The sequence below is a fragment of the Penaeus vannamei genome, chromosome 24 (assembly GCF_042767895.1).
Source record: "Penaeus vannamei isolate JL-2024 chromosome 24, ASM4276789v1, whole genome shotgun sequence".
NCBI classification, from domain to species: Eukaryota; Metazoa; Arthropoda; class Malacostraca; order Decapoda; family Penaeidae; genus Penaeus; species Penaeus vannamei.
In genome coordinates, this window is record NC_091572.1 from 7,144,979 (window position 1) to 7,157,478 (window position 12,500).

General features: G+C 34.5%; 2 protein-coding genes across 4 annotated transcripts in view; one reads left to right on the forward strand and one right to left on the reverse strand.

Annotated features, from left to right (window-relative positions):
* The window catches only part of LOC113809522 (RNA-binding protein 34), a 9,301-nt gene extending 5,469 nt beyond the window's left edge, over window positions 1-3,832 (reverse strand). The window contains exons 1-6 of the mRNA XM_027361153.2: window positions 3,718-3,832; window positions 2,442-2,553; window positions 2,136-2,333; window positions 1,636-1,785; window positions 1,254-1,379; window positions 894-1,053 (exon numbers count right to left, since the gene is read on the reverse strand). Coding sequence (XP_027216954.2) covers window positions 894-1,053; window positions 1,254-1,379; window positions 1,636-1,785; window positions 2,136-2,333; window positions 2,442-2,458 — 651 coding nt within the window. The 5' untranslated portion in view covers window positions 2,459-2,553; window positions 3,718-3,832. The remainder of the gene's footprint in view (window positions 1-893; window positions 1,054-1,253; window positions 1,380-1,635; window positions 1,786-2,135; window positions 2,334-2,441; window positions 2,554-3,717) is intronic.
* A 197-nt stretch (window positions 3,833-4,029) lies between these two features.
* Window positions 4,030-11,316, forward strand: LOC113809524 (RNA-binding protein 34). Of its 3 annotated transcripts, none has more exons than XM_070138345.1 (13): window positions 4,030-4,170; window positions 5,706-5,763; window positions 5,908-6,045; window positions 6,259-6,375; window positions 6,589-6,729; window positions 7,390-7,578; window positions 7,806-7,962; window positions 8,371-8,441; window positions 8,762-8,949; window positions 9,089-9,207; window positions 9,534-9,620; window positions 10,528-10,690; window positions 11,087-11,316. In XM_070138345.1, exons 2-13 carry the CDS (start codon window positions 5,747-5,749, stop codon window positions 11,104-11,106), a joined length of 1,407 nt encoding a protein of 468 aa, XP_069994446.1. In that variant the 5' UTR covers window positions 4,030-4,170; window positions 5,706-5,746; the 3' UTR covers window positions 11,107-11,316. The 3 variants fall into 3 exon arrangements, with proteins under 3 accessions (XP_069994446.1, XP_027216955.2, XP_069994445.1); XM_027361154.2 differs by having other exon boundaries at window positions 10,528-10,686; window positions 11,084-11,316; XM_070138344.1 differs by having other exon boundaries at window positions 10,528-10,686.
* The last annotated feature ends 1,184 nt before the right edge of the window (window positions 11,317-12,500 follow it).

Consider the following 12,500-nt stretch of genomic DNA (forward strand, 5'->3'; position numbering starts at 1 on the left):
AATAAACTCATGAGGGTGGTTAAGAAATATAAGAAGTTGAGTGTTGAAATCAAATGTGCTCTATCAGAGAGGTAAAATAAAACAAGCGGAAAAGATAACAAACGATGTAAAGCATCCCTTGCACCACTGTTAGGTGTACCTCAGTTCAGGGAGAAGATTAACACCAACTGCTCAACACACAGATAGATATAGAAAATCTTTTGTGCCAAAAAGCATTCTTCTCTTTAGCCACTTAAAAATGAAATAATTTTAATACCCTGACTGTCTGCATGAAATAATATTCCTACTATGTAATAATTTGTGTAATGCGTGTTTTATATGAACAATTACTGCAGAGATGTTAAATATTTTGTGACAGATTGAAATGTTAATTCCTAGATTCTTAGATGATTTAAATCTTACTTTCCCTTTTACTTTTATAGCAGAGCTATGAGCCACAAAAAAACAATTTGTAGATATAGTGTATCACAAATTGATTTAAAAAGTTATCTTATCTTATCTTATGGATGCATTTAAAAAAAATCACGTTTCCCCTGTCAATTTACATAAGGTATTAATAGATAGTATCTCTTAATCTATATATCTTTGAATTGACTCTTGGGTTTATGCAAGTGTACGAAAACTATCTGGCCACTGGTCTGGCACCTTTTAACAATCAAATGCAAGAAGATATATATATGTAACTAATACCTTTTTATTCGTCTATATACACAAAACAGCCTTAACAACAACCCCCAGTTTAGAGTCATTTCCACTAAAGTCTTAATTAACTGCCTCTTGAATGACATTTTCATATTTTCAAAAATAGATTAATTGATCCTTGTGAACATTCATATTTACAACAACAAATATGATACTATATAAATTGATGTGAGACGATATTATGGACTTACCTCACCATATGTCTGAAAAAATTTCTGTATGCCTTTGCGTTTTGCTTTCAAATCAATATTGCCAACAAATACAAAACCTCCTTTGAATGGAGTTTCCTCTTTCTGACTTTTGTGTTGTTTTGCACGATTTTTTTCTCTTCCAACGGCCCCCTTCTTCCAGCTGAAAATATTAAGACAAGACATTAGATTCAAATGCACTTTAATAAATCAGACATAAAACAGAATATCAAACTCAAATCCATTTTTAAAAATTGCAATGATAAAATTCAAATTCACATTCCACTGCACATGATTGTTCTTTAAAGGACAGAGGTCTCAATAATGTCATCAGATATACTACAATATCAGGACCATACACACCTCTTACTAATTCCTTTATCTGTCTTAAATTTCTTGCTCCTTTCCTTTTCAAATGTTTTGTTCTCATTTTCCCTTTTTCTCTTATCTGTTTTGCCTGAATCATTTCCACATGGCTTTTCAATTTTGCTGAAGAAGAAAACAACAGTGTATGTTATTTCCAGGGTCTAAATCTTATCTTAATGTAAGTTATGGTAAGGAGTAATAGTAACACCAGTCCACACTTTGTAACAATGTAAAAATGCATGAAAATCATATTAATAATATCTAGGTCCGGCAAGCACTATCTATCATTTAAGCTTCACTGTATATGATCCTACTGCAAGAAACAGATGTTTGAATGATAATCTACAAGGATGCATTGTAAATTCAAAGTTATACTTACTTCTTGTTACCAATTCCTTTATCTGCTTGTAATGGGTTGAAGGAATCATCAGCCTCTAATGTTTGCTGGAATTTTTTGTTCCTTTCCATTTCAACAAATGATGGAGCTTGCTTCTCAGATGCCCTTTTTTTGTTTTTGACATTAGGCTTACTGAAAGGAAATCATCACATGCTAGCATACATTACATATTGCTTGAGAATACTGCATAATGTATGACATATTAATCTCAAGTAACAGAAGTATTAACACAAAACTGTACCAAAAACATAGAATAAAAATTCATTAACCATAATTTTCATGTCAGCCAAGTAATATCTTTTATATGTCGAATGAGCTTTGAGTGATATTGTATCAACCAATGGGCAAGAATCAGACTGACAGAATCTCAAGATCAATAAACAAATATGTCACAGTAAACATCAATCTATCATTTGCATCAGCGATGTTTTACATTGTTATCTATTTCTTTATCATGTACAGACAAATACACAAACGCAAACCTTTCCCCATTTGTTTCTTGATTTCCTGCTGCTTTGTCTGCTTCTAATAACTTTTTTAATTTCTTCATATCAAGTCCCTTGTTCATTTTCTGTTTTTTTGAAGGAATTATTTTCTCTTTTGTCTTTTTATTATTTTTGGATGCACTAGACTTATCTTGATTCTGTGCTGGACTGTCATGCTGAGGCTTTTCAAAATCACTGAAAGAAAAAGCATCATTAGAATGGAAATGACTACAGTTAATGTAAATTCCTCATATCTACATATTTCACCTTTTTCCTTTTTATATCTTCAGCAAGAAAATTTACCTGGAAACAGCCATCATGCTAATATATTTTTTTTTTTATAACGAATTTCACTTGGTGTATTTCATCAGTCTTATAATCTTTGCTATTACAGATGTCGCAGTAGATTTTTTAACTGAAATTATGAAAAAAACATTAGTCTCTGGAGAATAACAGTTTATAATAGTACATATTCTCTCTCTTATAAGGCTAATTCTGATTATCTTCAAATGCATTGCGAAGAAACACTTTTCTCACCTATTTTCTGATAGTGATCATACTTAAATAATATTAATAGAATATTCAATAATATGACTAGAATAATATCATTACATTATACATTCCTAATTCTCTACTAATGGTAGTTTAATATCAATCACATTCATTTTTTATTCAATACATTCAATACTGCAAAAGTACTAAATTCTTACACTAGATAACACAAAAGTATTTTCTGAATTCAAAGTAACATAACAAGAGGGCAAAAAATAAAATTAAATGCAGTACTTCAAATATGACTGGGAATATACATGAAATAATATTCATTGAGAAAAGGCATGACAACAAAAAATAGGAAAAGTTGAAGAAACTTTATCATATTTCTAAAGAAGAAGCAATTTAAATCTAGCCAAATATCTTATGTGATTCTTTGGCGAATCTTTCTAATACACCCATATGTTTACCACTTGCCTCCAGAAGTGAAAACCAACATACCACTTTCACAAATATTTTGTGAAAATAAAAGGTCATAGACTGCCTTGGGTGATTTACCATAAGATGAAAAACCTGTCAACATTTGCTTTTGATGGTATATACATAGTACACTTTACCAACCCTTCTGGCATTTGCTAAAGTACCAATGAATGAGTTTCGCTAATTGCATAAGGAACACTATACGAAGATCCTTATACAACTGGTTATGATATAGCCAATTTGCATTTTGGAAGCCTCTGCAGGTTAATCTGTAAGATTTACAAGTTCTACAACCCTTGTGGTGCAAATCTACAACAATAACCACGATATCCTACCAATATTTCTGTACACATATGTGTAATCATAAAATTGGTCAAATAGTTGGAAATTCTCCAGAATTTTCCTCTGTTCTCATGTGCTATCATTTAAGACAAAGATATTAAAGATATTTTAAGAGAAAAATAAGACTAAACTTCGAGGTTCAAGCTAAAAATTTCAACCAGAATTAAGAACTCGGTATTTATTTCGTTTCTTCATTCTCGTTTTGAATGAAGGCACAGGACTTAGAGCAAATACATATACGGAAGGCTTCTTGGAAGTAACTTACTTTTATTTAGCGAATTTCAATAAATTAGACGAAGAAATACGCATTCTACACGTGGGTTTATTTTCATGTGACGTCACGCTTGTCCGATTTCTGTGACAGTAACCTCGACGATGACGGTTTAAGTAGTTGAATATACACATAAGGGATGCTAAAAAGGAAGGATAGTCTGATAAAGGTAATGAAAAAATATCTGAAAAATATTAAGAATACTAGGAAGAAAATGATTTACCTAAAACGGTACAAATATTACAATTATACATTCGTACCCTTCCAAAAAGTGAATACCCCTTTCCGAGGCCGCAGTCAGGAACTGGAAAAAGCATTCGGACACGGACAAAACAAAACACACCGCTGTCCTCACACGTGTGGAAGAGCAGACGGAAAATCCATTTAATTTTCTCTAGTTTCTGGAGAAAAGGAAGACCTTTGGGCGCAAAATAGAACGTGTTATGGGTAATATTACTTTTTGCCAGTTGATTTAGTATGTAAGATATACAGTAGTTCAGTGTAAGTGATAATAATTGATGTACAGACATTTTGTAGTAGTGTAGTATAGTGGAAATTCCGGTATTTCAGTATTGAATAGCAGTGTAGTACCGTTACAAACCAAATATAACAGTAATAGTTGCGAAAAACAATAGGCAAGCACAATGTAAACATCAAAGATCTCAAAATTTGCACAAGGCCATGGTGCCAACAGGAAGGTGAGCGCTGGGTATCTCGTGAAGCCTCAGCCACATCTGGGTTCTGACTTAATTCATGAGGCATATCACCCAGACCTCTTTGGGCTGTATCTTGCCGGTCAGTTGTGGTAGAGGTTTTGCATTTCAAGTTGTGAGCAGTCCCCCCTTAAGAGAGAGTGTTGGGGGGACAGCTCCGGAACATTGGCATAGGCCTAACTGTATAGCTCGTGCATGATTTAATCCTGCTATTCCGGGGCCCAGGATACTTCTCAGCTCCCAGATATCATCACAATTGTGCCTAGTTCTGACTAACCACCATTATTGAACACAAGGAATCATAAGGAGTTCATTGTTACTAAATTTTGAGATTTTAAGATAAGAACTTATTCTAGAAGATTAGGTCAATACCTATAGTACATTGCAAGGACATCTAACCAGTGCCCAGAATCAATAGCTTGATCAAACACAAGGATATTACAAAATATTATCAAAAAATACAAATGAAGAAAATATTGAATTTTCAATATAGCAATATATATATATTTTTGTGTGTGTGTGTGTGTGTGTTGTGTTGGGTGTTGGGTGTGGGGTGTGTGCGTGTGTTTTCTTTTTTTTTTCTTTATGCAGCCATGTTCTGAGAGGATTGTCCGTCTTGTAATGACCCCCCCCCCCCACCGCATTCTTTTTCTATAGATGCAGTCAGGCCAAGAGGGATTAAATGAAGTTGTGTAAACAACATTATCACAATTATATGAATATGATGTTGATGTCAATTACAAGACTGTCATATAAATGTCATCAAGATGTCATATTACTTATCTTATTGTTTCCCTCTCCCTCCCCCTACCCTCTCTCTCTCTCCCTCTCCCACTCCCTCTCCCTCTCCCTCTCCCTCTCCCTCTCCCTCTCCCTCTCCCTCTCCCTCTCCCTCTCCCTCTCCCTCTCCCTCTCTCTCTCTCTCTCTCTCTCTCTCTCTCTCTCTCTCTCTCTCTCTCTCTCTCTCTCTCTCTCTCTCTCTCTCTCTCTCTCTCTCTCTCTCTCTCTCTCCCTCTCCCTCTCCCTCTCCCTCTCCCTCTCCCTCTCCCTCTCCCTCTCCCTCTCCCTCTCCCTCTCCCTCTCCCTCTCCCTCTCCCTCTCCCTCTCCCTCTCCCTCCCCCTCCCCCTCCCTTCACTGTTAAACCTCATATTGAAATTCCATAGTTTAGTTATATATTTTTTTTATTATTGGTTATGTTGTAATTACTTCTTTTATCACCAGGTTGGATTTGCATTGAAATGTATTGATGTGTTTTTCTTTATTTTCAGTGGGAAGTCTAAAAAGGAATTTACTGTAAATTGTTATCAGGATGGTGTCCGTGACCAAGTAAGTTCATCATATAATTTTAAACTTGAAATTATGCTGTTGTTACTAACATATGATTCTCACACAATGTTTGTAAAGCTTTTCTATTACGCTGTAATTGTTATGTATTTAGAATTATCACAGTGAATGTCTGTTTTGATGCAGAATGAGTAAGCAAGTCCCACAAAAACCAGTCACCACAAAGAAGAAAATGAAGAAGACACAAGCGAAGAAGGCCATAAATGAAAAACATATTGATGCAGCAGTTGATGGAGGTTTGGAAAAAGCAGAGAGTGATTCTAAGTAAGTGTAATATGCAGCATATATAGTCTCTGGAAATTAGAAATATAGCGTGGAATTTTAGACTCCGCTTTTACGTGTTTTCAGATACACTTTTATGTATAGGACTACCCTTGCTTTCTTAAATTGTCCCTTGGGCTTTTATTTATTGATTCATCATCATTCTTCAGTGTACTTTGGTGGCTTGAAATAATCATGTACTTGGATATCTTTCAGAATGAATATGAAAGTCGCACCTGAAGCAGTTCCCAAAAAGAAGAAAATGAATAAGGCTCAAAAGAAAGCCATAAATGAAGAAAATGGTGGTTTGGAAAAAGAAGAGGTTGATTCTAGGTAAGTGAAGTATATATACTGCATGTAGTCTGGAAACTTGAAACATATTTCGAATTTCAGTCACTGTATTAAGATGTTTTCAAATGCACCATTATGTAAACCCTCGATATCTTTAATTTCATCTTCGTTCTCTGGTGTATTTCAGTTGTTCAAATTTTCATGTACTTTGGTACCTTTCAGGCTTATGTGTATTGAAGACTTGTTCTATTTCAGGAATGATAATGAACAGCAGTTGGAAGATAAAGAAGAAGACCAAGTTACTCCAAAAGAAAAAGTGAAGGCAAAGAAAAATAAGAAAAAGAAAATGCAGAAGTCATTAGAGACAGCTGAGGAGGTTGTTGCAGATGAAGAGGGGTTTGTATAACTAATAGTTTGAATTTATAAATTCTTATTTATTTATTATTCATTTATTATAATTTTTGTCAGCTTACAAGCACACTCAATCCTTTGCTATCACAGGTTCTGCTATTGAGAATTAATGTAATCACTCATACCTCAAAAGTTAACACCCCTCTGCTAATGTATACCCAAGTATGCTGTTGGGCTCAAAATCTGATGCAATAGCTATTGGGAAAGTATGAGGGCTGTTTTCTTAGCTTTATGCCAGTTTTGATTGGTTTCAGACGTACTGGCTTTAATGTGTTGGCAAATGTAATGTTATAAACACCTCCAATTTATTGAATTACTGGTTGACCAATTTATGGAGTTCTCAAAATCACTCTCTTGTTAATACATGCAATGCTGGTATTGATAATTATTTTACCTGCTATGATGAGAGAAAGTTTACCTTGTGCATGACAATAGCAGATTGTAACTAGGGATTCAACTATAAAGGCTTTAATTGTTAGGCAGCAAAGATTTTATCCAATATATAGCTGCTAAATTTTTAATTGTCACTTAGGGTTTTATATATTGATTTTTCATTCTTTAGTGTATCACAATAGCCCAAAATTGTCAAAGTTATCATGTGCTCTCATAGCTTTCTGGCTTATATGATATTGAAAACTATTTCAGGAATGATGATGAAAAACAGTCGGGAAATGCAGAAGCAAAACCCCAAAACAAGAAAAAGAGGGCGAGTGACAGCCAAGATCCTGCAGAGAATAAAGAAGGAGTAAATGCAAATAAGAAAAAGAAAAGGAAGAATTCAATAGACACAGCTGAGAAGCCACTAGAGGAAGAAAAAGATGCAGATGATGAGAAGTTTGTATAACTAATTTTGAATATATTTTAGTTCACTTGCTTTTTTGCCAGTTTGTAAGGATGTATCCTTGTCATAAAATATTCATACAAAGGGCGTGGCTGGGCTTTGATTGAGAGGGAAGACTATGTGTTGAGCATTCTAGCTTGTGTGTGTTTTTTTGTTTTTTTTTTCTGTTCTCATGTTTTTTATTTTTTATTTTATTATTATTATTATTTTTTTTTTACAGAGATGATATAGAAGAGGACAAAGATGAAGAACCATCTGCTAAGGTGGAGAGTGAAGAGGCCAAAGAAGAACTGGAGCGGCGTACCTTATTTGTCGGCAATGTTGATATTAAAGTAAAGCGATCAGCATTGCGCAAAATCTTTAAAGAATATGGGGAGGTGAGTATTGATGTTCATTTTTTCTGTCTCTAGTGTGTTTGTATATATGAGCACATGTATATAGATGTACACACACACCTACATACACATACCCATATAGTCTACAGATACTCATATACATGTACAGATGCACATACAAACATGCACCTATACATATGCACATGTTTGAAAAGGAAGTATATAAAGGCTGTATAATTTTCTTGTGTATTTTCAGAGTTCTTGGTCACTTGAAATTTGAAATACAATGATTATTTCTAATCTTTAAATAGCACGACACAGAGTTGTGATTGTTTTACAAAAATAGTCTTATGATAACCGTAATTACTTTGATGTATTTGCCAAGAAACATTTGAATACATCAGTCCTGTTCTTAGACTAATATAGTGTATTTTATTTATTATAATGCAGGTTGAGACTGTTCGCTTCCGTAATGCTGCTGTTGCTGACCCAAACGAGTCCAAAAAAGTGGCGATGATTAAGTAGGTATTTTAGAAAGGGTTGCCTTCCTTTTAAGGTGGTGTAGCAGTGTAGATTATTTTTATTTATTGGATTGGTTGCACAAGAAATTTAGTTTGCTTTTTTCCATCTGTCCATAGGCAATTTGTTTTCTGGGGTTTTCTATTTTGTTTCTTTATTTCATGAATATTTGTTATTGTCATCCTATGAGCTATACTGTCTATTTACCATTTGAGTAATTTTTCTTTTGTGTGGGTGCCTATCCAAAAGCATGTGCTGTGATTTGTTCACACAATTCAAATAGTACCATTTTGTAACTGGTAACTCTTTTTCTCTTCCTCAGGAGACATTTTCATGAGTCACAGGTATCCATTATTGCCTATGTGAGATTCAAGGCTGAGGAATCGGCAATTGCTGCTCTGAGTGCCAACAACAAGATTCTCAATGGAAGGCACCTTCAAGTTGATCGAGCCTCTGGAAACCGTAAAATCGATCCCAAGTGCTCTGTCTTCATTGGAAATCTTCCATTTGGTGAGGATCAAGTTAAACTTCCATTTTTATTTTCTTAATTACTATAAGGTGTAATGTTATCTTTAGAGTTGTAGAACACAGGAGTTCCTGTTTTTTAAGTGAAATTTAAATGTTTGGATGAATTTCTTTACTTACATAGATGCCAACGAGGAGGAGGTTCGAGATATCTTTCTGGACTGCGGTGCAATTGAGAATGTTCGCATTGTACGTGACAAAGAGCTAGGCTCTGGAAAGGGATTTGGCTATGTTAACTTCCAGGTAATTGTGGTTTTTGTTGTTAAACTTCTGATTTTACTCTTTTTTCATTTTCTCCTCTTTTTCTTTGTATTGCCTTTCACCCCAAATTTTTTCTCTATTTTTTGTTTTGTTTTGTTTCCTTGGCTTGTTTCCCCATCATTATTTTATTTCCTTTTTGTTAATGTATCCATCTCTTTGTCTTTTAAATTCTATTCTAGTTGTTTTTATCACCCACACAAATTTTGCCCTCCTGAGATCCATGCTTCCTATAATTTAAATAAAAAAATGTTGATTATGTTTACTGAATTATTTCTGTGATCATTTACTTTTTTACGTATATTTTTCAGTCACCAGATGCTGTTGAATTGGCTCTCAAGATGAGTGGAACCCCCCTTAGAAAGCGACAGTTGCGGGTAAAGCGCTATTTGATGAAGGTAGGTAGGAAGTTTGATTTATGACAGCATTTATCTAAGAACAGAAACACAGTAAGACAGTAATGTTGCGGTATTTGTAAAAGATGGAACAATACAGAAAAAAATTGATATGAATGGTTGTAGGAGTACTTATGATTCTAATTACTTTTACTATATACTGTCTTCACAAAATGATTTATGTCCATACAACTGTCGTGCGCAACCTGGATGAGTGATAATCCATGTCAATTGTAGTTTTGCTTTATCAACTTTTTTGAACATACAGAACTTTGCACATAAATAACTTCACAAGCACTCAGTCACCAAGGAGAACCTTGCTAGGTCTGCCAGACCTCACTTTTTTACCTCATTTGTTGAATTTTCATTAAATAAATAATTCCTAATACTATTATTATTTTCATTTTACTATTATTGTCATACTTGTTATTATAATAATGTAAACAGTACTATTAGTACTGAAAATATTGTTTTATTTCCCAAAATTCAAGTAATAGTGTAAGCATTTGAGATCATTTGAATCTAATAATTAACTGTGGTGAAGCACTTGTGGAACCATGTGCGTTTAAATGGAATTCTTAAGCTAGAATCTTAGCAGACTGGTCAGAGTACATACCCTTCTGGCATCAATAGGTTTAATTAGAATAATGATTGAGTACAAATGATGTTGATTTGATTTTTCCTTTTATCATGGACTTGATGATGATTACTACTGTAATTCACTATTCAAATACTTTGAATGAATTGAATAAGATCTAAAAGATAAAGTGTAGCTGGACAAGCAAGCAGATATTCTCTTGACATGTTCAGCATTTATATGCATGGAAGATGCACTAGGCCACGTGCAGCTTTGAAAACAGTAATAAAGTTTAGGTTATATCACTGTATTAATGTGTACTTCAAACTCTAGGATCAAGTGGAGAAGCGTCAAAAGATGATGGAAAAGAAGACGCAAATTAATCCCAAGAAGATGAGGCTGAATTTCATGGCTAAAAACAAACAAGGAGGGAAAAAAGCAGCGACTTCCTTCACCGGAGAGAAGTTCAAAGCAAAGGAGAATATCAAAAAAGTAAGTTTTAAAGTGTAAATGGTAATTGCAAGTCAACCATTACATGACATTTATAGGTCTTATGATATACATAGGTTTAATACTTGACTTTGTCTTTATTTGAACACTGGCTAGTATTTTGATCAGAATTTAAAATGTCAGGCTTATATTTTAGGTTGAGGACTTCATTTTTTGAGTATCTTTGCATAGGAATTGTAATTTTAATGTATTTAACTTTTTTTTCTTTTAAGATGTAATGATTGATGAAAAGATATTAATAGATAATTTTCATTTGAAGATCAGTAAATGATAAATTGTTTATCATTAGGCATTGGCTCAATCATTTTTCATACTAGATGTTCATGGTTTCATGACAACATAGAAATTATTTACTTTTCATTCAACAAACTATTTTCAGAAGAAGAAGTTCACCAAAGATGAAAAGAAAAAGTTCGCCATCTCGAAGAAGCTGTCAGGAAGCAACTAATAATTTGGTAGCAGTCAAAAATATCAAATTAAACAATTAAAAGGGAACAGTTGAAAATGGTGGTTATATAAAAAGTAATCTAGATCTGTCGTGCATAAACAGAAAAGCAGACATATGCTGTATGATTATAAAAGGGAAAATAAAAAATTGTTATATGAATATGGCATGTTTGTTTTATTTTATGCTACTCCCCCCCCCCCTGAAACTAGACTTTGAAAATAAAGAAAAATAAATTAATAACGAAAAATACTGTTATCATTATTAAGTAAGTTTGATATTCTAAGTATGTATATATTAAATTTGGTATTATGATTAATTATCATTATTATTTATTACTACTATTATTATTATGATTATATATATTAAGATTATGATATTACTATTATCATCATTATCATTGTTATTATTATTGTTACCATCACCACTTCTACGTACTACTGCTGAGGAAATTTTCTTCAACATCTCTACCTCTCGTTACCAATATTGCCCCAATGGGCCACTGTTTAGCCCCAGACATTTAACTCTAAAGATTTGATGGTGTCATCACAGGCATACCACAATAATTATATGTATAGATGATGCCTTGTTGAATAACGACAACATAGTGGCAGCTTTCTGGCACCCTTATGATTTTCTTAAGACGTGCACCAAGAGGGGTGTGATGCTGAAGCCCCGAGAATTCAAGTTCTGTCAAGAAGAGGCAGAGTTCGCAGGCTTCAGCATCTAATGGGATAAATACAAGCCTACTGAAGAGAGGCTAGTGGCAATCTAAAGCTTCCAAATGCCGCCTAACCCTTCTTGGGAACTAGCTGGTTAACTAGCTGGCGGCGACACAGATGCTTGCACACCTGCAGGACTCACATGCCGTCACAGCCACCCAAGATATGTCGACTCAGTGGGCATGTATATCTGGTGCACACCACCAACCACCACCACCACGCCCTTGCTGCAGTGTCTCAGTACACCGCAAAGTGGAGGAATCTCCAGCAATAAATTTAAAAACAAGAGAGAACGATGGCCTAGATCTATCCGCTAGGGAATACGTGAAATCAGAGCAAGTCTCCACTCAACCAAGGGGTTTGAGTGGGGCGTGGGTGCGGGGCCACCTCGACGTGGGGCAAGACTTGTCACTGAAATAGAATCACTCCCACGCCGGTAATATACTGTGGCTATACGGGAGTGGTCAGTTGTACCGAAAGAACAGGAAGCATCAAGGGGAGTTACTGTAATAATGATTGCTATTATAAATGCCTCCGGCCAGTCGTTGCTAGAAGAGCCCGCAACTCCTCACACGCCAAAAAAAAAAAAAAGAAAAAAAAAATGCATTAGCGACTTACACCAGATTCAT

What these genes read in the sequence shown, in the direction of transcription:
- LOC113809524 (XM_027361154.2), top strand. An exon ending in AAAGAAGAGGTTGATTCTAG is followed by an intron (nt 6,376 to 6,588) that starts GTAAGTGAAGTA and finishes GTTCTATTTCAG; the next exon opens with GAATGATAATGAACAGCAGT. An exon ending in CAAAGGAGAATATCAAAAAA is followed by an intron (nt 10,687 to 11,083) that starts GTAAGTTTTAAA and finishes AACTATTTTCAG; the next exon opens with AAGAAGAAGTTCACCAAAGA.